General features: G+C 38.0%; 2 protein-coding genes across 3 annotated transcripts; one reads left to right on the forward strand and one right to left on the reverse strand.

The window, feature by feature from the left end:
* Positions 1-5,332: 5,332 nt before the first annotated feature.
* Positions 5,333-10,141, reverse strand: LOC103993703 (chloroplast stem-loop binding protein of 41 kDa b, chloroplastic). Its single transcript, XM_009413870.3, has 10 exons — positions 9,839-10,141; positions 9,629-9,763; positions 9,422-9,508; positions 8,703-8,793; positions 8,496-8,550; positions 7,998-8,058; positions 7,691-7,912; positions 6,578-6,694; positions 6,380-6,469; positions 5,333-5,658 (listed from the first exon to the last, which is right to left on the reverse strand). Exons 1-10 carry the CDS (start codon positions 9,956-9,958, stop codon positions 5,479-5,481), a joined length of 1,158 nt encoding a protein of 385 aa, XP_009412145.2. The 5' UTR covers positions 9,959-10,141; the 3' UTR covers positions 5,333-5,478.
* Positions 10,142-11,590: 1,449 nt separating this feature from the next.
* LOC135582107 (protein PELOTA 1-like) lies at positions 11,591-26,268 on the forward strand. Of its 2 annotated transcripts, none has more exons than XM_065120012.1 (17): positions 11,591-11,730; positions 11,990-12,111; positions 12,239-12,321; positions 12,716-12,791; positions 13,304-13,378; positions 13,449-13,505; positions 16,110-16,155; positions 17,443-17,518; positions 19,260-19,335; positions 19,418-19,450; positions 19,582-19,650; positions 21,671-21,777; positions 23,455-23,527; positions 23,664-23,702; positions 24,109-24,203; positions 25,652-25,758; positions 25,870-26,268. In XM_065120012.1, the coding sequence occupies exons 2-17, from the start codon at positions 12,061-12,063 to the stop codon at positions 25,941-25,943; spliced, it is 1,137 nt and encodes a 378-aa protein (XP_064976084.1). In that variant the 5' UTR covers positions 11,591-11,730; positions 11,990-12,060; the 3' UTR covers positions 25,944-26,268. The 2 variants fall into 2 exon arrangements, with proteins under 2 accessions (XP_064976084.1, XP_064976085.1); XM_065120013.1 differs by having other exon boundaries at positions 11,609-11,730; positions 12,051-12,111; positions 25,870-26,168.
* The last annotated feature ends 105 nt before the right edge of the window (positions 26,269-26,373 follow it).

The raw sequence follows: 26,373 nt of genomic DNA on the forward strand, positions 1-26,373 counted from the left end.
GGCATGTGGTTGACTTGAGGCTAAATTTAATTTCAGTTGGAAGACTAGATGATGAAGAGTATGAAAGCAGATTTCACAGAGGGCAATGGAAGCTCAGTAAGGGTTCTCTTGTTATAGCTAATGGAAAGAAATGTCATACTTTGTACAGGTTGCAGGCTAAAGCTTATGGTGAGCAGTTAAATGCTACAGAGAAAGACTTCAGTATGGAGTTGTGGCATAGGCGATTGTGACACATGAGCGAGAAGGGGCCGCAAGCTCTTTCCAAGATAGAGGTATTACCAGATCTCAGAGGTATACATCTGAACCCTTGTATTGATTGTTTGGCTGGTAAACAACATAGAGTTTCATTTGCTAGTGCTGCTTTGTCTAGAAAAATGCATGCCTTAGATCGTGTTTATACAGATGTATGTGGTCCTTTGAGGACAAAAACTCCTGGTGGATCTGTTGATGTTCTTGGTATAAGTGGTGCACTTTATTTTGTCACTTTTATAGATGATTTTTCCAGGAAAGTTTGGGCTTATGCTTTGAAGACCAAAGATCAGGTTATTAATGTCTTCAAAGAGTTTCATGCCAGGGTTGAAAGGGAGACAGAAAGGAAATTGAAATGCATAAGATCAGATAATGGTGGTGAGTATATGGGATTGTTTAATGACTATTGCAGGTCGCATGAGATCCACCATGAGATGACAGTTCCTGGTACACCTCAGCATAATGCAATTGCAGAGAGGATGAACCGCACCATCATGGAAAAGATCAGATGTATGCTTTCACAGGCCAAGCTACCCAAAAGGTTTTGGGATGAGGCTTTGAGGACTGCAGTTGATGTGATCAACTTATCACCATGTACAGCCCTAGATGGTGATGTTGCAGAGCATGTATGGTCAGGGAAAGATGTTTCCTACAGGCATTTGAGAGTGTTTGGTTGTCGTGCATTTGCACATGTTCCAGATAATGAGAGGTCCAAGCTAGATGGTAAGTCTAAAGAATGTATTTTTCTTGGTTACTCACATGATCAGTTTGGTTACAGGCTTTGGGATCCAGAAAAGCAGAAGGTGTTCAGGAGTAGAGATGTGGTCTTCTTTGAGGATCAAACCTTTGAGGATTTGAAGAAGAAGGCACCAGCCAAGACTTCTGTAGAAGGATTAGCAGATTGTGACCCAGTTATTCCTCCAGTATATCAGGGTGATGGGGGAGATGTGCAGGAAAATAGTGTAGAGCCTGATATTGATTTACCTGCAGGACATGTTGAGCAAGAAGAAGTAGGAGAGCAAGTTCCCGCAGTACCTCAATTGAGAAGATCTTCTAGACAACGTCAACCTTCCAGAAGATACTCTACAGATGAGTATGTGATGCTTACTGATGCAGGTGAACCAGAGAGTTACCAGGAAGCAGTTGAGAGTGAGCAGAAAGAGAAGTGGTTAGTTGCTATGCAGGAAGAGATGGATGCTCTTCAGAAGAACCACACTTATGATTTGGTGCTGCTACCAAATGGAATGAAGGCCTTGAAGAACAAGTGGGTTTTTAGGTTGAAGACTCAAGAATATTGTTCTCAACCAAAGTACAAAGCTAGATTGGTTGTGAAAGGCTTTGGTCAAAAGAAAGGTATTGACTTTGAAGAGATATTTTCTCCTGTTGTTAAAATGTCTTCTATTCGTGTTGCTCTTGGTATTGCTGCTAGCCAGGACTTGGAGGTTGAGCAGTTAGATGTGAAGACAGCTTTCCTTCATGGTGATTTGGAGGAGGAAATTTATATGGAGCAACCAGAAGGCTTCAAAGTCAAAGGTAAAGATAATTTTGTCTGCAAGTTGAAGAAGAGCTTGTATGGGCTAAAGCAAGCTCCAAGACAGTGGTACAGAAAGTTTGATTCATTTATGACAGAAAATGGATACAAAAGAACGGCTTCAGATCATTGTGTGTACATCAAATGGTTTGGTGAGAATTTTATTATTCTCTTACTTTATGTTGATGACATACTTATTCTTGGAAAAGATATGTCTAAAATTGACAGGTTGAAGAATGAACTGAGTGAGTCTTTTGCAATGAAGGACATGGGGCCAGCAAAGCAAATACTAGGCATGCAGATTTCTCGTGACAGGAAAAACAAGAAGATTTGGTTGTCACAGGAGAAATACATCGAGAAGGTATTGGAAAGATTTAGTATGAGCAATGCTAAGCCAGTTGGTTCTCCTCTTGCAGGTCACTTCAAGTTGTGCTCAGAACAGAGTCCGTCAAGTGATGAGGAGAAGGAGAAAATGCAAAAGGTTCCTTATGCTTCAGCAGTTGGAAGTTTAATGTATGCAATGGTATGTACGAGGCCGGACATCGCATATGCAGTGGGTGTTACTAGCAGATTTCTTGCAAATCCAGGCAAAGAGCACTGGGCAGCAGTGAAGTGGATTTTTAGATATCTCAGATGGAGCTCTAAGGTTTGTTTAAGCTTTGGAGGTGGACCACCTGCGTTAACAGGTTACACAGATGCAGATATGGCAAGAGATATAGATACGAGGAAGTCTACTTCAGGTTATGTACTTACTTTTGCAGGGGGAGCTGTGTCATGACAATCCAGGTTACAAAGGTGTATTGCTCTCTCCACCACAGAAGCAGAATATATTGCTGCTACAGAGGTATGCAAAGAAATGTTATGGATGAAAGAATTCTTACAAGAATTGGGGCTGAAACAGGAAAATTATGTGATGCATTGTGATAGCCAGAGTGTCATCCATTTGTGTAAGAATCCAATGTTTCATTCCAAGTCAAAGCATATAGATGTCAGATACCACTGGATTCGAAATGTATTTGAAGAGAAGCAGTTGCAGCTTCAGAAAATTCATACAGATGACAACGGAGCAGACATGTTGACGAAGACCTTAACAAAAGAAAGACAGGAGATATGCCGACAGTTGGTCGGTATGGCTTCACATTGAGGAGTCATGAGACAGCCTCCCTTATGGGCTGAAGGGGGAGGTTGTTGGGCTGATGGCCCATATTCAGCCCATGTGGGCTTTATCAGCCCACAGCTCACACCCCCTTTTAACCTAACCCTAATTAAGATTAGGGGGTGTGGTGGCTGCGTTTTAGAGGCAGATTAAAGCTATAAAAAGGCAGCAACGAGGCAGATCTTTGCAGCGACGAGATTCCAAAGAGAAGAAGGAGAACAAGGCAGAAGAGGAAGAGAAAGAAAGGGAAGAAGACAAGGACAACGCAGAGAGACTGTTCACAATCATCTAGCAGTGTTCTCATCTCAGGTTAGATCAAATCTACAATAGGCTCTTGCTGTGATTACTTGGGAGGTTTTAGATATTGTGGGCAGTAACGTGATCCTTGTATCCCAGTTATTCTCTTGTGGTTGTTGCTTGGGTTTTGGGCAAGAGATTGAGATTTGTATATTCATTATTCTCATAGTGGATTATCTCTAGTTTGCCCCGTGGTTTTTACCCTTCACATTGAAGGGGTTTTCCACGTATATCTTGGTGTTCTGTTTGATTGTGTTTCCATTTTATTCCGCTGCGTATTTTGGTCTTCTAGTATTTGTTCCTATACAAAGGTTATTCCTGTTTATATCCCCATCAGAGTGGGTACTATGAATTTTATGATATAACTACTTAAGACTACAAAATGATAATGGAATTTGGATAGTAATGAATTGACTTACTAAATATGCTCACTTACTTCTTGTTAAAAAGAAGTATTCATTAGATAAATTAACAATCTTATATATTAAGAAGATTATTCGATACCATGGTGTGCTAGTTAGCATTATCTCGGATAGAAGTCTAAGATTCACTTCTAAGTTTTGGAAAAATTCGTAAAAATCTTTGGGTATACAGTTAAAATTTAGTACAACTTTTCACTCCAAAACTGATGGTCAAATTGAAAGAACAATGCAAACTCTTAGAAACTCTTGAAAACTTCTTAAGAGCTTATGTCTTGGACTTTAGTAAAAGTTGAGATATGCACTTGTACATAATTAAGTTTACTTTCAATAATAATTATCACTCTAGTATACTTAATAATTTTGACTTATGATTTGATGAATAAACAAATATAATAAATATGATGTTAATTGTCAAGCCAACAGGCCAAGCCAAACCTACAGATCAACCCAGAGCCTACTAGCTAGGCCTAGTCAATAGACCAGGGTAGGCCTAGCCCGTAGACTAGCTTAGTCCATCTCAATATAGATAGTCATGTGTGATGCATATAATTAATCCACGGGGCTAATCAAACCTGGTGTGATACATGTATATGATGTGACTTAACATAGTCTAGTATTATATAGATTTGTAACATAGTCCAGTATTATATGGATTTAAACTTAGACATTGATTAAATTAAATCAGATTTGATTAATCTAGATTGATTAATCTGAATTGATTTGATTTATTCAAATCTGTTTAATTTAAATTGAACATAATCTACTCTAAATTATACTTATTTATGTTGATTCTATACCAGTTGAATGAAGTAATCTAATCGATCGCCACTGTCTAAGTGTAATAAAACCAATCAAAGTTAAATCTTTTCTAGGATAGATCGATTGCTTTCATGTACCGGACAAGTTTCTGAGCTAGAATGTGGAAAGCTCATCAAAGTTAAATATTTGAATTCGCGTGGTTGGCAGGATGAGCCGAGAGATGCAGTGCTGCTTGTTTCTGCCTACGAACAAGATCTTCCTAATGCGATGAATGCTGCTGAAATGACTGACAAGCTCGGCCTGCACTCACTTCGCCACCGCCACCGCCACCGCCATGCTTCTGATGTATGAAGTCATTGCTGAATCAATATAATCCAACTTGGAATTGGTTTTTTCATGCTGTATCAATTGTATACGTTGGCCCCTCCAGGAATATTCAGAGCACATTGTGCCACATCAGGCAGGAGAAGGATCATACGAGGTCTCGGACTGGCTGTCAAACAACGTAGCGAACAAGGTTTGATTCAACCATGCTTTAGAGTTTTGACGTCGATGGAGATGGCTTCAGTTCTCACCTTGCGCTTGCCTACTATTTTTATTTGCAGGCATAAATATGGAGAACCATTCCTCGTTCGAGCTGAAAGTGTCAAGGTGTTGTAATCCATTTATTTTTAGTTCTTGTGCTTCTAACTTTTAGCCTGCGACATCATTCCTACGTAAATTATTGTATCTGCTCTGAGATTAGGTTTTGATGATCATATTAGCATTGGTGACAGAATGGTTTATTATGCATAGCCTAAGTTTTTAAAGCTCGTTTCTAACGTTGGTTTTGATCACCCATCATGTTTTGAGACTGAAGCAGAGGAGCTGTCCCATTGGCAATCATGCAACAACGGAAATTACCAAATAACAATAGAATAAAGAAAATGAGACACGCTATGATTTCATTTTAAGTTGCAATATATTACTAAAAATTAAGAAAATAGTTTGGCACGAGCTGGGCACGATGAAGGCAGGCTTCGGACGAACTTGCTTCACAGTTCGTCTCCTTGAGGAAAAGTAATTCAGCTTTGCAGGACGAGTGACTTGCCAAGAATCATGTCGTCGGTGGTGAAGTCCGCAGGTTTCCGAAAAGTCCCTCGACCAAAGTCCAGGTTGTATGAATCTGCAAGACCCTCTACCAAGCCAAACTCCGGTGCCCAGCCGAGTTCTCTTTGTGCCTTCTCAATTGATGCAAAGAAATGCTGCAACATGGGAAAATAGTTTATCATGCTTAGAATACACTGCTCATTTCTGCACAAACATTAACTCCTTGATAAGAAAAGGTCCAAAAACATTTTTTATGTAGGAACCCAATTACAGCATTAATACGGTTAAGAATTTTATTGAAAGAATGTGGAAGCACATTCTATATGTGAAAAAAGAAAAAGATTGACAAAACTATGTTTCTATCAGCTACTTGTCCTTGCTACCAAGTTTCCTTGGTTTGGCACATAAAAGATGGGAGCATTTTTAACAAGAACTTCACTAATAGGATTTTGGTTATGTGCAATTTAAAGATTTACATATGGTTCAGCATTATACAAAAATTAAATAGTCTTAAGCATCTTTGCTTTTAAAAAATTACTCATTATGTAATCTTTTTGCTTCACCAGCTTGATCACCAACGCTTTTAATATGAATCAATACTCAACCTAGCTGTTAACTTCGATAATAGTTTCATATATCTTGTCTTTTACTCTCCAGAAATTTAGATTTGCACTATTACACTCTGTTATTGTCTTATTTTATCCTATATTTTGGAACATTTAAGTGGGACTTTTTTCTACAAATTTGTGTTTTGAAGCCCATTGTAGCCCGTTCAGTACTGATAAAGATGCAGTCCATCAGCCTTACATCCTTAAAAGAAGTGTACACTACACTGGATAAATCATAGCTCCTTAAACCATAAGGATTTAAGCTTACCTGATCGCGAAATGGAAAAGCTTTCTTTTTTCCAAAATCAAATTCCTTGGGGTTATAGTGAACAATCTCTGGCTCGGGAAACCCAGCACCCTGCAATTGAATAAACAAACAACAACAACAAAATGAACCCCTAAAGAAACCAATAAAATGAACATGTAACATCAACAGGAAATATTTAATTTCTAAGTTATCAATTACCTTAGCACATGCCCTTGCTAACCCATCAAAGGTTACATATTTAGATCCTGAGATGTTGTAGACTTGCTTGCTTGCTTTTGAATTGCCGAGAACCGTGACAAATGCCCGTGCCAGATCCTGTAATGCAGTTGCTTTATCAAAGGCTGCCAACTAGCTGACTTTGTAAATAATCATTGCCTCTAGGATAACCATACCATATTTCCGAAAAGAAGTGAATATAGCTACATAATAACCACAATGATATAATAGAACCTCGAACATCCTTTGATGAAGAACTGCTCAAAACAGAAGCAGATGCTAAATGAAGAGGCATATGGTGGCAAAAGAACCAGGGACTGATAAGTGGAACTGATACATAGGGTGAGATACAAGAACTTATTGGGTGGAGCTGACATACAAACTTCTTGCAAAAAACCACGCAATAAGCATCATGCTAAATCAAAACCATTAAAGATCGATAGCTGCATATATTTAGCTGTGGATTGGATTGAGGAGTGAGCTTGTAGCATGTGAAATCAAGAGAAGCTGCTTAAATGATGTGATCTTTGCGTGCCATATTACGGTCCCAAGCATGGAACAAGGACTTATTTAAGATCACTTTGAAATGGATAAAATAATTGAGGGAAAATCAATTAAGCAAGTACTAAAATCCAATCTTTTGAACTAAATATGCATCATTGGGTATATAATTAATAAACTAAAAAAATTGGGAAAAAGAAAACCGCGGAACCAAGAATCTTTTGGAACAATTATGTAGGGAGGCATGGATGAAGCATAAGTTTTACCAAAGGAAGAGACTGCAAAAATAGAACTGACTTCTCTAGTGGAGGATATAGCCTTCAACAAATAGGAAATGGGCTTAACCAATTAATATTGACATGGCAAAGTAACAACTCAAAACTTTGTCATTTCAATTACAACAGCAGAGAAAGCAAGCCTGCAATTTCAACCAATCAAATTTATAGGGTAAGCTGGGACAGATGCTAGATAAAGATTGAGCACTCCAGTTTTTATGGTGGCTTGGAGATGTAAAATTATCAGACTTGAAAGGTCCAATTTTTGTTGTGCATCTACAGAGAGATATAAAGTTGTTTTCTGTGCAATTTTACCAACCTTAACATGTCCAAGCTGGGTGATTTGAACCCCAGAATTGGGGACTGGAATTGGCCTTCCAGCCTTCAAACGATGGAAGAACCATTCTTCCACGGGGTTGTAATTCAAGGGTCCATATATGTAGACTGGCCGTATGGAAGTCCAGTTTACACCCCTGGAATCCAGCAAACTCTCTGTTTCAAGCTTCCCTTTGTGCCTGCTCTTTGGGTCAACTGCATCAGTCTATTAATTGCTTTCATGAGAAATTAGTGATGCCAAAATAAAAACCAGAAACTTAATTTCCATAATGTCAGGCCAAAAAAATCACCTCAAAATGTGGCAACAAATCAGATTTAAGATAAACTCCAGCAGATGAGCAATATATGAACCTGCAAAAATTTCCAACAGGCATGCCAAAGGATATAATAGGAGAATATTAAGATAAATTACCATGGTGTTTAAGAGCATACGAATTAAAAAGTAAACCAAGACCACCAATTTCATGAAAATCATGTTAGATTACAACAAATAACTAGCAATGATAAATAGTCCTTAAAGTAAAGTATTTAATGAACATTTAAGAAGAATACAAATAATGTGTTGGATATACTTTTGCTTTACAATGACATACTATTGTTTCAACATTTTACGAATCAGGAGATTTGAAAGTGTATCCAAAGACAGTAGGTTAATCAACATTGTCAAAACCATTTCACAGCATCGATTATCAACTCTACAACAATTTCACTCTTCCATTTCCCAACTTTAAGAAGAAAAATGAGAGAGAGAGAGAGAGAGAGAGAGAGAGAGAGAGAGAGAAGCTTACTGCTCTAGTTTTGGCAGTGCATCCAATATAGGCTCAACCTCAACAGCTTCACGACCTGAAATGTAGGATTAAATTAGGCTCAACCTCAAATATAGTGATGTTCATAATTCAGGTACAAGCATCTTCATCCTTCAGTCAATTATATCTTGCAATAGTACATATGATGAACAAAAGATTAGGAGAACTAAAAATTAATTGAAGGTTCACCATTAATGTCATAAATGACATCAAAGCCCTTAGCTGCAAGGCTCGTCTTCACGAATTCAAAGTCCTTTCTGTCCCCTTTCAGATGCAAGATCTGCAAGCATGGGTAGCCAAGAAGTAACATATCATAATCTAAAACTAAAACACTACACATATTATTAGGTATATAACCAATTTAGTGATAACATGGGTGCTCATAAGATTGAAACACAACATGGGAACTGGCAATACTTGTCTGATTCCACTTACACGATTTTTGATACTCACTCTCAAAGCTTATATTTGTATTGGGTCATTTCCTAATAGCTTAGACTTGGGGATTTCTGGTAACCGAATAAAACATTCATCATAGTATCAGAGAAGTTCATGAGTTCAAATCCCTCTTTCCCTGTGTTTGTTCTTTCTTTGGGCTCACACCAGATATTCCTAAACTGGTTTGCACATGAGAGGATAGGTTAAATCTTACAATTACTAAGTCTTTTCGGATTAATGTGCGTCCGGTAAAATCTTCTTCACTCACAAAAAAGACAGTATTTTCAATCATGTTACTTGAGAAAGTATTAATGAACCATAGAAAGGGCTATATTGGAATGCTAAGTTAAAGATCATCATGAAGTTCTAATATTGCATAAAAAGACTCCATCTTCATGATGCCCAACCAATGTATGCATGTATCAAGCAAATTCAAGAGATCATTTCTCCTAAAAAGATCCAAAACTTGCCTTGGATTTGAAATCCTCATAGTCCTGATCTGACTCACCAGGCAGCTGCTGGGTGATGGGTGCCTTCCCCCGAGTAAACAACGTCACCTACCAACCACAACACCTACCTTCTTCTATTACATGTCCACTGAAATAGAATAACCAAAAGAGCATCCCAGAATTGCTCTTATTGCAGGAGTCAACGTAGAATCAGCAAGAAATCAAAACCTGGTGGCCCTCTTTTACAAGGAGTCTGGACAAGAACACTCCAATGAATCTGGTGCCTCCCATGATGAGGATCTTCTTGGCACCTGATGCAGTGACCTGCAGAGCACCCTTTGGCTGCCATGTTCTCCTCCTCTTCTGCACGACATTGAAGTCGGACAACAGCTTAGCTTAAGAAGGCGTCCCCCAAATGGAAGGGAGATGGGTCCTTACTTGGAGTGAGATGCTGAGGGCCGCCCCGCTGAACTCAGAGAGAGACGAGGGGAGGAGCGGGGAGGATGAGGAGGCCCAAGGAGAGGCCTGCCTTGGTTGCATCGCCACCAGCCTAGCCATGGCCCCTTCTTAGGCGAGCGGAGTCGACGGCCTCGCGAGGTGAGCTGATGCGGGTTAAATTGGTTGCGGAGGTGTTGATGGAAGACATCGGCCGTCCACTCTCGTCCGCTGCCTCACGTTTTGGCGAGGATAAGAGACGAGCCCCCCCACCCCCGCCTTCGCTCGTGTCCACAGCTTTTGGGTGGAGAGACACCTCTAAACCTCTGATCATCTGCACATCTTTTAAAGGTCTGGTATCAACGGTTGGATGAGTAATGGGAACCCCGAGTTTTCTTTTCCACACTAAAGCCCACTGTCGTGAGATGAGACATTGCACGAGTCTTTTTGATCATCTGCACATCTTTTAAAGGTCTGGTATCAACGGTTGGATGAGCAGTGATTCGATGCAGGTACTGTTTTAAGCTCCGTGTCTCCCTCTCTTGCCCAGATACTGTGTTAAACTACTTCCAACACACAAGTAGTGTTTCTATGCTCCAATTTGATCTGCCGCAGTGTCACGGTCTTAGCTGGAATTACCTAAGACGTGAGGTACCCTTGCGGTCAAAGACGCGAACTCAGCTTGCGTTGCCTAAGTTGCGAGTCACCCTTGCGGCAAAGACGCAAACTTTGCTTACGTTGCCTAAGTCGCGCTTCACCCTTGTGATATTGCTCTGCAAGGATCAGCCCACTTGTAACCTCTCGTAGGTCCCGAAGGACCTGTAAAAGAAAAAGTTGATTAGTTCAAAAGAACGAGCAACAGACAAGTCTCGATATCTCACGAAAAGGGGAAGCTTTACAAGTAATTCAGCGAGCACCTTGCGTGCACAAGAGAAAAGAGGGAGAAGGAGAAAACAAGGACTTTAGAAGGTTGAACGAATAACTGCAAGCCCACAAACAGTCGCTCACCTGGTCTCGGGCGCGACAACAAGTTCCCGTAAAGGCCACGTGCGAACTTGTGAAAGAGAGTTCAACGCCCGGTATATAACCGAAGCCCCATCCAGCCCTGTGCCACCCGGGGGGTTCAAATGGGCTGAGATGGCTGACGTTTTGGTGAGCGGAGACAGATTTCAGAAATTAGCTTGCGGCACGTGAAAATGGAGCTGTTTTGGGGCTGTTTTGCTCAGTTCAGTGAGCGATCGCTTTGTAACGCTGCAGGTTGTTCGAACTTACATTTTTACAAGTAAAATGACCCAAAACCAAGAGAAAACATACTGTCAAGCAGCTGTACATATAGGTGTGAGTGACGAACGGTTCGTTGAACGGAGTTGTTACTAGTGCGCGATGACCGTTCGTGACAATGGTCCAAACACAATCACCCTGTTGCAGATTAATTATCCTTTAGGGCATGGATGTCTTGGTATGGAGTTTCAAGTGGACTGATTTCATATAAAGGATTTTGATGCATGACACTGAGTTTTGTCTGAACACTGATTGTTTCATGAAACACTGATTTGGACATCCCCATTTCATGAAACATAATTAATCACAATCTGCCAAATCCTTTGGTCTTTTCACAAATCTATATGGGCCGGCCCACAAATCTATATGGGCCGGTCCACAAATTTTTATGGGCCTGAAACGTTAGATCCGGCTGAAACGGGTCCAACCCGGACCCATCGAACCGGCCCATAAACCGGTGTTGAAGGACCATTAACATTGTCCGCGAGCACTGCCGTGGGACTCGATGGTTCTGCTTCCTCGCATCCACCTCGCGAGAGGGAACACGTAGCGGCTTTCTTGTATCTCAATCCGGGCTTCTTCTCCCCGATCTCCTCGTTCCCCTTCTTTGCAAGGTACTAGGGTTCCTGATCAACCCCTTGTCGCCCTCAAGGAATCCGACATTTCTTTCCCCGATCGAATTCGGCCTTGTTTTCCGTTTCCGTGTCCAATTGGTTTTCGGCGGAAAGACATCACGATTCGGGGCTGTGACTCTCTCTCTCTCTCTCTCGATAAATTCTTTGTGCTGGATGGATGTCAGATGGGTCTCTTGACTATGGTTTCGTGCATCTCTAATTGATTCTCTAAGAGCCTCGTGGTTTGTGTCACGAGCAGTGGGTTTGAGCAAATAGGAGACTGATCGAGCGCCGCTTACCTTCGTCCTCCCCTTTCGCAGTACAAGAGATATGAAGCTCGTCCGCCGCGACCTTGTCCCCAACGGCCCCGGGGGCGTTAATGTTTGTTCTTTTGTTCCTCTCTTATTCTTTCACTAGGGTCTGGAACCCTATATCTCTTTTAGAAACTGAACTTGGATTTCACCTCTAATTTTTTCGCTCTTTGTTACTGGGTTTGCGTCGTCTGCAGCTCGTCCCGGAAGAGGATGATGACATGTGGCACGCGTACAATCTGATTTCTGCAGGAGATACCGTTAAAGCTGCGACCGTCAGGTAATTTTTTCTTTCTTTTCCCTTTTTATTTTGGTTTCTTGGTCCGCTATGTGTAATGAGTATTAAGGATTGCAGCTTATTATTTTCTTGTACTTGTGTCGGTGGCTTGATCCCGTGTTTGCAAGGTTGCCAATTTCTTGTTAAACAGTAGGCTTTTCGTTGATTGTATACGTCAAATTGTTCTTGATGTGATGGGTTTTAGAGAACATTAATTGTTGTGCACCTTGAAATATTAGGTCAATTAGCATTTGAACTTATAACCTCATGCTCCAAGGGCTTACTGATCTACTTCTGTATCATACCATCTCTCATATGATTTGGTTATGCAAATAATGTTCATTCTTAGAAAGCATATTCTGGATTTGCTTGTAACCAACTTTCCACCATGTCACAGGAAGGTCATTCGAGAGATGGGTTCTGGTGAACGCAAGTCTGACCGTGTTAGGTTAAAGCTGGAAATTAAAGTTGAGGTATTATTTGGTTTATCTCTTAATCAAGCATTCAATATATCCTGTTCAAAGCTTATCCTAGATACTGTGCACAAAGTCAGCATGTGGACTGTTGGAAGGTCCCTTGATAGTATTGTGAGTGTTAGGAAAGCAACGGGCGAGTTGATGACCATGATGATGGAAGAATAAGCAGTTTTGTTGGTTCAATCTGTTGTCCTACATTTTGATTTTGAGGATTATATTTGGCATATGAGGGTGTCATCTCATAATGCATGACATCAGCATATGACGCTTCCATGTCCATGATCTCCTTGGTTTTGTATTTATTGAATTTTTTTCTTATTTGCTAATTTCTTCTGTATTTGTTGTTTTTTTTGTCAGATAAATCTTTGCATCATTTATCTTCTCTTTTGTGTACTCGCTTTTAATTTTCTCATTTCTTCTATAAAGTTCAAGTGATCCATGTTGGTTCCTTTGTTATTTGAGTTTATGAATATTTTCCCTAACTTTGAACATTGTGTTTGAATTCATAGGGCACAGATTATGATAAGGAAGGGTCAGTCTTGCGTATAAGGGGAAAGAATGTCCTCGAGAGCGAACATGTTAAGGTAAACTATCCATAATTTTTGTCTTAGTCACCAGCATTCTGGAGTCGCTAACTTGTTTGTACCATGACAGATCGGACAATTTCATACCTTAGTGATTGAGCCACATAGGCCATTTCTGCTAAAAAAGGTATAATCTGAACTATTACCATCTAAATTTTAGCTAATATTTTCTGCATAAGAATGATTAAAACTACTTGTACCTAGATCTTTCATTCTGTGATATGGTTAAGATTTGAATAACCAGTTAATTTATAATGGTCAAATTTTAATTTCTTTTGTTTCCTTTCGTAATCAAATGGGGAAAAGGAAATACAGCAATATTCCTCATGTCATTGCCCTTACTCATCAAAATAAATAGTTTAAGCTTTGTAATGTGTTTGAAATATGACATCTTGTTAACTTAAGCGCCGGTTGATGTATGGTTTAAAAAACTGGTCACAACTGCAATGCTCTGGTTGGTTCTTACTTGTCCAATAAAGCATCATTAGTAGAACCATAAGCTTGGTACTGCCTATTACTACTTCTTTATTATTGTTTTGTGTTATACCATGGTTTCATACTAGTCTAACAGGTAGTTGAAACGAGTATTGGCTTGTATTTAAGACCTTGCAACGTAGACTTCAATTACATGTAGCATATTTGGATATTTCAACTAGTTGAATTCTGGTGTAATTAGGGGTTAGTAAGATACCTACCAAGCCAATTATTTGTTTAGACTTGATAGAGTTCAAGGATTCTCATGTCTAATAGAGTTGTAGCCTGTTCCTTCTTGTTTCCTTATTTGAGTCAATTGAATAACTATACTTTAGTCCATTTTTCATTTTTTATCTAGGTTGAATTTACAGACTTATTTGTTTCAGTCCAAGAGCCAATTTGTGCGTACTGAATATTTCACTATATTCAGTCATTAACATTATTTCGCCATCTTCCAGGTACTAGTGGGACAAACTTGAATAACCGGAAATTTAGCTGATGTGTCGTTTCTGTTTTTATTACAGAAATGTCCTTGATAAAGTAGGATTAACCACCGGTTACTACACTAGTATTTGTAGGAAGGTAGAGAAGAACAGGTCATAGGACCATTATTTCTCTGTTCTCCAATATTTGTGGACTGGATTAGCGACTGGTCACTACACTATTTGAAGTATAAAATCTCTTTTTTCGATCTTTTGGTAGTGTGAGAAAACTGGCTCGACAACCATAATATTTGTAATAATTAAACATTGGGAAGATCTTTTTCTGAAGCTTTAAATTTTTGTGTTTTACTTTCATATATTAGCTGCTGGTTGTAGAACTACAAAAATGCACATTTTATTTTTAGGTCTAAAGACAAAAGAATGTATAAGAATTTATAAATCAATTGACTGTTGAATGTCCATCTGTTTTCTCTCTTCAAGTGAGAATTCAACAACCTTTCCTACTTGTTGGTGGCTATTCACCATTTGTGTGTATTGGTAAAGGCATAAAGCTTTTTGTTGGATGTCAGTTGCCCAGTTGCCATAGCACAATCCTTCTCCTTTCCACTTGACTGTTGACAGAAAGGTTCTAATATTACATGTAGATAGGTAGAATTAAATAATATAGTAGTCCTTAAATTATTTGAGGGTGTTGCCTCAACAAGTTAAAAGGCAGTGGTATCACCGTAGCTGATTCCATAAAGCTACAAATGAAGGCTTTCTTTGATTGTTGTGGGAAGCAGTGATTTAAAAAGCGCTAGGTGCCAAGGTCCAAAAGCGCCTCGCCCAGGCGCTCGTCGGAGCGAAGCGAAGTGCTAAAATATAAAAATATATAATATAATTAATAAATATAATTATTTAAAATTTTAAATAAAAATATGTTATTAAATTAAGAAAATCTAAGATATAAAATCAAAATAATATATTATTAATCTAACAAATACAAATACTATTATTAGTATATTGTTAACGGTATACAGAAGGAGAAGAAGGAAGAGGAGTGTAAGGGGGTGTTGATTGAGAAAAGAGGAAGCGGCAACGGCAGCGGGAGTGTAAGGAGGTAGCGGCAACGGCAGCGGGAGTGTAAGGAGGTAGCGGCAGCGGGAGCGGGAGCGGTGAGCAGCGATAACAGCAGCAGCAGCGAGCAGCAGCGGCGGCGAGCAACGACAGCGGCGAGCAGCGGGAGCGGCAGCGGCAACGAGCAGGGTTAGGGTTAGGCAGCGACAGCTGATATCGGTGCTTTAGTTGGTTCGATTGAACCAACTAAAGCACCGGAGACCAAACCAGACCTAAAACGCTGGTTCGGTCACCTGGTTTAACCCAGGCGCTCGCCTGAAGCGCCCAGCGCCTGGGCTCGGGCGAGCGCCCAGGCGACGCCTCTTTGAAGCGCACCGCCTGGAAGTGAAGCGAGGCGCTCGGGCCTCGCCTCGCCTCGCCCGAGCACCTTTTTAAATTACTGGTGGGAAGTCAGACATAACCATTTTATCTATATGAGTATGTTGTTTCTGTCACCTGCCTGTTATTTCTAGAGTTATAAGTCTTGCCATAATAATTAAGAGGTGGGAGAAGTATCTTGTCTTGTGAAGTTATATCGATAAAGAACGCGTCCTTTGAGTTAGTGTTGGCCATCAAGATAATGTCAATATCTTGACCTTTGCTGTATCACTTTGTATGAAAATAAACTTGTTCATCCTTTTTACATAGGGGATGATTCTGCTTATACTTTGTTTCTTTTTTATTCTTGACAGAGCAGTTGTTTTGGTTTAATAATGTAGGATATTTGGGATTCGGTGGCACTCGATATACTTCACCAAGCATGTGGTATGCTCCCTTTAAATGTATATCTCTCGCAAATAGTTTCAGAACTTTCCACTAATTTGTTGTTTGTCGTGGTTGCTTGCAAAATGTTGATAATCTGGATGTCATTTTAGTCATCCATGAATTGTTTTAAGCATATTACTCTAAATCAGATCATGGAATGTGTATTTACTACTTAGTAAACCATGGATCCTTAAACCTTGTTGTACCTATTCCTTGGTTAACGTTATTGCTTATCAAATTACTTTTGGACATGTAGTTTTAACTTTCTGAATACAAGGCAAGGAAAGGAAAATCATTGTATCTTGGAGTTTGAAAGTAGTGAATTAAGTTTGTTGAAACCTTTACTCATTGTTTATCGTATTTTCTCACATATTGTTGAGACCTTCACCATTACCTTTCCTTCCACCACCATTTCTGGGCACAGAATGTTCACAAAGCATTTCGTTGCCTTGTGAGACTAACTGTTATTTTCTTCTAATCTCTCTTAAACTGCAAGAGTAACTAAGATTCTTAGAAGAACAAATAGTGGTTCATTTCCTGATCTTGTTCATAAGTGATCTTACTTAATCTACTGCTGTTTAAGTCCCATTAGAACTCCTGACAGGTATATGATAGCAATTGTATAAAATAACATTTGGACCAGTACATACCAATCGGTATTCATTAACTTGATGTAGCACCAATTGCATCTCGATACTGCTTGGTATATCAGGCAGTATATGGCGGTTTGTTATCTGGTATCTTATTTTTGTTCCTACCAACAAGTTTTCTATTAATCCCAGACTGGATTTCTGAGAGCTGCTTGTAGCTTACTGAGCACACTGTTTATGCCACTGTAATCTGTGCAGTAATCCATCTTCACATGACCAAACTGATCTTCATCACTATTTTAACATATTGATCAATTCATCATTTTGTATGATTAATTAATTTGTGATGTGAAGTTTATAATATCCTTATTTTTTTGCCAACATTCTTTAATGTTGAGTTATGGATAAACATCTGCTTGTTAATCCATAATCTAGACTAACATGAACTTCGCCTTGTGTTCATCTGGAAATATAGGATTTACATTTGCACTTGATGAACCTCTAATTGATTGATTTCTCAGATACCTATGCTCTGTCTAAAGTGTTTATTAATTCCTTGGAAGGATAAGTATTAGTAAATATTTTTCATCTGGTTTCCCAGTAATTTACACTTAAATGTGTTTGTAATTATTTTTTCCCTTGAAGTTGAGGTGAATATTTTACTTGTAATTTGATACTCATGGTGAATATGTTTCAGATCCTGCTGCAAGTGCCGACCTAGCTGTTTTTCTTATGCAAGAAGGACTAGCCCACTTGTTCCTCATAGGGAAGAGGTAAGTGATACTAAAAGAGAATGAATTGGCCTTAGGACTTCTGTAAATTAATTATTCAGTTTTGTTACTTAAACCACCAGTCAGAATATTTGTTATGAATACCTAAATGTTAGAAGACAACCTTAATTGCTTTTTTGGCAGAAATTTTATAAGATGTTTTTTTCTGAATTACCTTTTTTGTTCTATTTTGTTGCAATTCATTGTTAGTAATTTGAGATGGATAGTGTTGTTACATGAAGCTTCCTTCCTAGTGGCTCATCCTAAATAAAACTATGTGAGCAATGTTTGAAAAGTCACCATGTATATGTGTTTCTTCTGCAGCTACTAAAGACTTTTGAAAATGCACCGTCAGTATTACTTGTATCCTCATGGTTTTAAGCATTTTGAGTAAGTCCACTGAGGCAGTGTTTTTATTGTAATGAGACTTCATATGCTTTTGATTTGTTGAAACCATGATCTATTGTGCCGAGGGCTTTTGCAGCCTAGGATTTTTCAGTCCTTGCTTTTTGTATGGCTGCTGGGGATACAAAACGCATTTGCTTTTTGTATGATAAGTTGGTACGGGACATTGTCTGAGATTGTCTTAAATAAACAAAAAACCAAAGGAAAGGGCGGAAAATCATTGAATAATTGGTATAAACATTAAATCATGCCTGTGGTTTCTTGGTGTATCCTCATTGAGTTGAGAGAGTTCAAACTTCTTGTTATCCTTCTTTTCCTTTTCTTCCCCCCTTTCTCCTTTGTCATGTATCTTGAGGGGGATTTTGCCTCACCCGTTGGGTTGATCATAAATGCAGTGAGCTGTTTGATTGTCATAAATTGTTATTACAGGGACAGTAGGACGAGGATGTTTCATTTAGGTACTATGACATGTGCAAGTAATTATATCTTGGATAAGTTGTGTAAGAATAGTTGTTCTGTATGTTTGTATGATGAAAAATAACATGGGACCTTTTGCTTTGTTATCCTCTTTTTAATAAGTGTGACACCATCAAAGTTGTCAAACAAGAACTGAAAAATCCCATGCCTTTCGAGGGGTTACTCGCCATGACATCTAGGAATTTTTATAACTTTGATGGTTCTGAACTTGTTTTAGGTAGACAGTTCTGGCATCTAAAATATATTGGTATGCACCATTTCCGGCATCTGGCTTGGCAGAGTGCCCTCACAATCATGTGTTGGGGGGAACAATAAATAGAACTTGTAGGTGTTGCAACTAGTATTCACATGGGCTGCAGTATGTTTGATTTTGCACATAGGCTAAAAGTGAAATGCTCAGTGCAAGCAGTACATTGGTGCATGTCTGAGGCATCACTATAATATGATGAAGCTGCATGGGTATTCTTGTCTGTTGTTTGGTCTTTTGCATGTGTGAGGCATCACTATAATGCTTTCTTCTGTACCATTCTTCTAGTTATCCATATTCTTTTCTTTATCCCAAAAAAAAGAAATCTGATTCCCAAATTTTTTAGTTAGTAAACCCAATTGACTGCCAGAACAGGACCAATAAGCTAGAGAGTGGAGAGAGACACTAAGTTATTGATGCTTACACCCAAAGCAATAATCCTTTTGCATAGAACCATATCTTCTGATGTCATCATTAGATTCATGTGTTATTACAAGTTAACAGTGTGCTATTGACTAATGTAGATATATGGCCTCTTTCTCTCTCTCTCTCTGTGCACACGAATTACTCTTGTACCTTTATACCTAACTAACCAGATGATTGATCTCCAAACAGCATAACTACAACTCGAGCTCGAATAGAGACCGCAATTCCTCGTAAGCATGGACCTGCAATTGCTGGTTATGAGTTGGTATGCCGTGTACTATTCAGTATGGTTGTCTGTAATTCGATGTCCATTTGATCAAAATTAAGCAAAATTATCCATTTTGTAGGCTCTGAAGAAGTTTTTCGAGAATGTTCTCCAAGTAAGTTTATTTTGGAAAATATTTTTTTTTGCACTTTTGATATGTGTTCTTAAGCCACAAAAGAGAGAGAATTTCATGTAAAAGTCTAGACATTTAGCTTTTTGGCCTGATAAATTATGCATCTTTTATAGGCTTTTCTGAAGCACATTGACTTTAAAGTTGTTCGATGCGTCGTGATTGCAAGCCCAGGTTTCACAAAGGTCCAATCAACCGACATTTCTAGAAAGAGATTTTTTTACGCAACCTGTTTGTCATATCTGGTTACTTCATAATTCTGTTAAACTTCATTGTTTGTTAGTAATTCCTAGTTCAATTTGGTCTAAATTATATGGTTCTCTTAATAAAAAAAATGTTATCCTCTTCTGGATTATTTTTTTTTTTGGTTGAAAGAAATCGAATGAAAAGATGAGTACAGATGATGGATGTGCTTGTTATATTACATCTTGCTAGTTCTGAAAGTTAATTGGTCACTAAAAAGGAGTTTAATGTGTTCTGCTTTAGTCTCGAGGTTCTTGGACCATCTTATTTGCTATTCTTTAGGTGATATAGTTGCAGAAATTTATTTTTTTGTGACAAGATCAAAGATCTCATCATTCATTATGCCTTGATTATGATGCTTCAAGGTACATGTTTACCTACTTCATCATGTGGAACAAGTACAATATGGATAAGAAAGGAGAAATAGAAAGTACTTTTTCATTTTCTACTATGATGACGGTAGAAAATCCTGACAAATTCATCATGAGATTAATTATTCCAATAAAAAGTAAACTAGTAGGTACTTATTTACCTCATGAATTAGCCTCTTTATCTATTCTTGCATGATCACTCTTGTGTAGGTCTTAACTAACATTTGGTTAGAGAAGTGTTGGACCATTAAGAACCCAATAACTTTTCGTCTAGATGGGTGTTGGTCAGCAATCTTGTATCTCATCAAGTGTTAAGTGGTCATAGAAAGAATGAGTTATTACTTCAATTTTTTGGGCAAAGAATTATTGTGGTTTTCCTTGGTTGTAGACTCCAACAGTAACTGAATCAAATGTGCTTGTGGAGCTGGTAACTGTTTTGTAGCATCTTTTGTGTAACTTTTGTATTTGTCAAATTGATGAAATAAGTATTGATGAGTAGGTTCTCAAGATATCAAAGTAACATTACCTCGAAGGATGTTAACTAGCATGTCATCAGGCACAATCATATTCTTCCTCTCTTGAGAGAGGCCATCCTTTGATGTCATTTATGAGCCTCTCGTTGTAGAGCATTATGCGATGAAGCAAATCCTGTCTTTTTTGGAAGTAACTAATAATGAACGAGTACTGTTTTTTTGCTCATGTTATTAGTGAATGTTCAAAAAAATAATTAAACTCAAACCTATTATCTAGGACTTTACAGGAGTTGTATATTCCCATGTAAGTATCAGTTGAGGTCCAATGAGGATTGTTCATGGTAATTTAGACTAGAATTGGCCCATATGGATCGAGGTCTTATCATACCTTGATATCTTATTACACACAAGTACATTTAACCAAGGTATACAGTTTCGAATGATACCGCCCTGTACGGGCGGTACATATCGGTCCGACAGTAAATCAGTACGCGGACCGCTCGTTATCGAGCGGTATATATATAGAAGCGACGTCGCCCCGCCTGGGGAGAAGAGAGGCGATGTTGCACATTGTTTTTTAAAATTATATATATATATATATATATATATATATATATATATATATATATATATATATATATATCGAACGGTATACCGTTTGGTATACAATATCGTACCGTACCATACCAAGAGAAGATCGAAACTCCGGTACAGTATGATATTTCAATCCTTGCACTCAACTGATACCATAACGAGTGAGATGTGGAATTGTGCCAATGGAGATGGAAGTAGTGTTCATGATAAGTTAAAAATATTATAAGATGTTACCAATCCATTGGAACTAAGGCTTGACACGAACATGTGTTGGGGATAGTCTAGATTATTTAATCATTTAAAGTAGTTGAATCGTGTATCTCTGATTTTCTACGTTTCCTTTTGACTATTGCAAAAGTGAGTATTTTATGTTTGGAGTGTGTGTTCAATGGTTAATGTCAATTCTATAAACAAATTCATTTTTAGTGTTTGAAAATTAGTACTGTTATTCAATCTTTGTAGTTTGTACCAATTTTGTCATTAATATATGTACACTCCAACTCTTGTTGTTGACTGCATTGCAGGATCAGTTCCGTGACTATTTACTTTTAGAAGCAGAAAGAAGAGAGCTAAGACCAATAATAGAGAACAAATCACGCCTAATTCTTGCTCATTCGAACTCTGGATATAAGTGAGTTCCTAATTCTGTCAGCTAGCCTATTATTTATTAGAGTTAACAGATGTTTGAATTGTTTACAGCAATTACGTTGATTTCTTGAATTATTTCATGAGTTCTTATTTTTATTCAGGATTAGTTTCAAGTTTGTGGCATTAGGCTTTTCTGAGAATGTAAGCTGGCTTTTAACCTGGCATGTTAATCTGTTCTTAGTGGAGGCATCATCTTTGCTTTGTAATTGGAGTCATTTGATGCCCATATAAGCAACTTTTCTCAAAATAGCTTGTGCATAATTTTTTTATTACTTTTTTAAGTATCATTTATATGATAGTTCACTTCGCATGGAAACTTACAAACAATAGACCATATAATTGTCTAACAACTGGTTAAACCTTTACTAAATCGCACATACCGTACCACATATGGTTGTTTCCATTATATTTTTGTTTGATAGGCCTTTAGTGATTCTAAATTTGGAAAGATTGAATGTTAAACAGATTTCAGAAACAAGCATGCAACAGAACATGCTAGATGGATTCAATGGGAGCATTATGAACCAGCACTATGCCTGAGTTGAAACAGGAATAGTAGTGACATTCACAGAGCCAGTATGTCCTCCCCTTAGTTGGGCTGCTGGAGCTGGTTTAGGGGTACAATTGGTCTTGAGGCAAGCAATTTATCTCTGCATTTGTGAAGGCCCCACAATGCATGTACTCAACATACTCTGATTGATCAAGGAAAGGAACACTAGGCCATACAACCCTGTTGACAAACTTGTAGCAAGCAACCATAATCTATTGATGCTGATCAGAAGAACAAGTGAAGGCTTCGCATGTGGTGCATCATGGACCAGCTTGAGATGTAACCTTTCCTTGCAAGCTTAGCAAATAATTTGTCTTTGTCCTTCATTGTCCTCAACACAAATTCAATCTTCAATTGTTGCAATCTCCAGCTCTTTCTTCTTCTGTCTCTCTGTTTCTTGGGTATTGATAAACCCATCTAGGGTCTTTGTGCTATTAATCACTAGACATAAGAGCTGTAGTATTGCCAATGAAAAATTGGATAAGAGCTGCTCCTGCATTGTAGTATGTTATTGGTAAGTATTTGGAGTCAAAACTGAGCTGAAGGCTTTTGAGGTTGATACTTTGAGTCTTACAGTGAGTGTAGAGATTGACCATTCACCACCAATGAGCATTGTCCTCATATAGCAACTCATCTTTTTAGAACCGTTGCAGTGCAACATAATGTCCAGGGAAACCTGGGTCACTTGTTGGACGTAGTCCATTTCAGATTTCATATTTAGATCAAATGCCATTTTCATTTGTGTAATTTCAGAGTTGTCAAAATTGAATGATTCTTATCCAAGTGAGAACTAGAAGATTATAGTCGACGTCAATTCAAAATGTAGAGATTGACATTTTAAAGAAGTCAGAGAATTGCATTTTTTTTTTTTCAACAATATTTACATCATCATAAGTTGTAGAATTTCTCAGGTAGCAAATTGTCAACATTTAAGTACAATTGCCTTTCAGGATCTGGTATAGCTTTATTCTTAATTCAAATAAATGATGCTGGATAGAATTGTCATCATTTCAATGCTCTAGTGTAACTATTGCTTCCTTCAACTCTTAAATAAACTGTTTTGGATATTACTTGGTACCTTTACTTATTTTTTTCACCTTTCTGGAGCAGACACAGTTTGAAGGAGGTGTTGGATGCCCCAACCGTAATGTCTTTGATAAAAGACACAAAAGCTGCGCAGGAGGTAATAATGTGTAGAGAACTAGTACTATTTTTTTTTTCACTCTCTCTATTTTCCTGATAAGTGCGCTGTGGTTTTTCAATAAAATTTTCATATTTTTCTTCTTCGAATCTTTTATCGAATTTTTTTAATCTTTCAGGTCCGTGCTTTGAAAGACTTCTTCACTATGCTTTCAAATGTAAGCTTGCCCACTTGACTTATTGCTAGCATGGATATAAATCACTTATTGAAGAATGTCTCTATAGCTACAGGATCAAGGAACAAGGGCTACACAATGGCCTTACAAGGTCTTCAATCATGGAGGGTTTTCCTGTAGATGAACACAATGTTGTCCTTAAAAACTAAGATTTAAAGGAGAAATATTGAGCATCTAACATGATAATTTCTGCTAAATATGTGATTAAAATGTCTATATTTACATGCAGAGTAATTCTATTTATAATCATGCCTTTGACATCCTGATTATGTGGACAAATATTATGCTAAATTTCTAAGCTCAGTAACATGCTTTCTTAATGCTGCTTGCCCTAAATTATAGTTTGATGTTTGTTTTTGGAAGATTATGAAATAACAAGTATATTCAGGATACGGCACGCGCTTGTTATGGGCCAAAGCATGTTGAGGTTGCACATGAGCGGATGGCCATCCAAACTCTTCTGATCACAGATGGCCTTTTTAGGTAAAATTTATTTTCTTTACTCGGTTTACCATTATCCATTGGGACATTATTTCTTGTTGTTATTGGTATTGTTTATCATTATCAACTATTTGTTGGAGTCAATGTCATGTCGGCAATCTATTGATATAGAATTTTATTGGTATTGTTTATCATTATCAACTATTTGTTGGAGTCAGTGTCATGTCGACAATCTATCTATATAGAATTTTATTGGTATTGTTTATCATTATCAACTATTCATTGGAGTCAATGTCATGCCGACAATCTATCGATATAGATTTTTTGTATTATGTAAATTATGATGATCTAAAATCTATCACATTACATGCATATGGTTATTAAATTTATGAAATAATCATTTGATACAGGGCCTTGTCAACTGTTAAGCTAAATAGTGACTTTTTGACAAGCTAATTAAGCAGATATGTGCAGAGCAAGGCAAGATTATTGTTGGGAAAATATTTAAACTATCATCTTTATTAACCATATTTGATAAAAGAATAATATTGTCTTACCTGAGTAAAGAAGTTAAGTTTTTAAATTACTTGCGTTGTTACTCAGAGACAAGCTTGAAGGTTATCAGGTAATTAGTGACTAATCATTTCATCTAAATTTACTGTATGTCCTATAGATGTCAAAGTTTCAGTGGCTTCATTTGGAGTAGTTAGTGTAGCATCACTTTTTTGTGTCATTGACCTTGTTGTGTCGACTGCCAGCTATATAACTTGTTCTATCATGCTGACCCAATCATAGCGATGGCATCAAATAGAAGAAAAAATTATAGAAATATGGAAACAGAAAGGGTAAGGACTGACCTCTTCTCATGAGGGTTTATGCTAGCGGCTGATTCCCAGCTTTTATATTGGTTGGAATTGAGGGAGGTTAGAGATCGAGTCTTGGTTCTGCTTTTGCGCCATGACTTGAGGCAGGAGAGGATTGGCTCAGCTCATGTTTGCAATGAGATGAATTGAGGAAGTTGAGGGGTTCAGGTTTATGTTCAGTATGATATATAACATTAAAAATGTGATATATAACATTAAAAATGCTCTTGAGAACGGGGCTGGCTAAAGTGTTTAGGCATTGGGCCAATATTCAATGTAGTAAATTGTCATATCATATATGTTTATACTCTAGAATAGATCCAACCTAGACCATTGAAGAAGAGATTGCAGGATTTGAATTTGAATCACCTCTGTGGATCGGTCATAAATGAACAATATGTTAGATGGAACAAAACATAATAATCAGGTACTTGAGTGCTTAGGGAACAGAGGAAATAAATAATCAATGGTGATGAAATATATTTAGTAGGCAATTCGATTTGTTTCCCTCTTATTTGATAGTTATTTGAACTTCTATTTTATGTTACTGTATATTGAGTTTGAGATTGCTCAATGTGTTGTATGTTTCTTGCTAAAGGTGCATCTATATAATTTTTTGTTCTCCAGAAATTCTGACATTGCGACGAGGCAAAAGTATGTTAAGTTTGTCGAATCAGTCAAGGATTCAGGTGGCACCGTACATATTTTTTCTTCAATGCATGTATCTGGAGAACGTGAGTAATGATCTTTGTGGATATATGGGCTTTTATTTATTCTGTGCCATATTTCTTCTCTTTTATAAATAGCACTTCATTACATCATTCATCATTTTTGGGCTCATGCAGAACTGGCACAGTTGACGGGAGTTGCAGCTATACTGCGCTTCCCCTTGCCAGACTTGGAGGACATCGAGATGTGAGAGAGGAGCTCCTCGAGAGCATTTTGTTCCAAGGCCGCTCATGTACCAAGGATGCTTCAATTTCCATCAGCTTTCTGCCATAGATTTGCTATTGAACACAGTGGAATCCAAGGTGTATTATTTATTCACCTGATGTATAGGGATGCTGTATTGCCAACGACTAGCTATATAATGTAATGTTTAATTATACAAGCTTAATCATAACCGTGCGGCTTTCTTGATGCATCATTTGGTGGTGATGTTTAAGCTATAAAAAATAGCTGCTTGATCGTGTAAAGAAGAGCTAATCAGTAATTCTTGAGTGTAATTTTTGTTGGACTTTTCAGTTACTTCTCATGAATCCTCTCATTGCCTCTCTTGTCACATTTTTTTTTTTTTTTCTTTCACACGATGATAATATCATCCGGAGTCAAATAAATAAATATTTTTT

Source organism: Musa acuminata, chromosome BXJ2-8 (genome assembly GCF_036884655.1).
Source record: "Musa acuminata AAA Group cultivar baxijiao chromosome BXJ2-8, Cavendish_Baxijiao_AAA, whole genome shotgun sequence".
Lineage (NCBI taxonomy): Eukaryota > Viridiplantae > Streptophyta > Magnoliopsida > Zingiberales > Musaceae > Musa > Musa acuminata.

Excerpts from the sequence above, each read along its gene's own strand:
- LOC103993703 (XM_009413870.3), bottom strand. The coding sequence starts at position 9,958 with ATGGCTAGGCTGGTGGCGATGCAACCAAGGCAGGCCTCTCCTTGGGCC. Across the intron at positions 8,059-8,495 it reads GCACTGCCAAAACTAGAGCA|GTTCATATATTGCTCATCTG; the intron begins GTAAGCTTCTCT and ends AAATTTTTGCAG. Across the intron at positions 5,659-6,379 it reads CTTTTCCATTTCGCGATCAG|CATTTCTTTGCATCAATTGA; the intron begins GTAAGCTTAAAT and ends CCCATGTTGCAG.
- LOC135582107 (XM_065120012.1), top strand. The coding sequence starts at position 12,061 with ATGAAGCTCGTCCGCCGCGACCTTGTCCCCAACGGCCCCGGGGGCGTT. Across the intron at positions 12,792-13,303 it reads AGCTGGAAATTAAAGTTGAG|GGCACAGATTATGATAAGGA; the intron begins GTATTATTTGGT and ends TTGAATTCATAG. Across the intron at positions 13,506-16,109 it reads GGCCATTTCTGCTAAAAAAG|GATATTTGGGATTCGGTGGC; the intron begins GTATAATCTGAA and ends TTAATAATGTAG.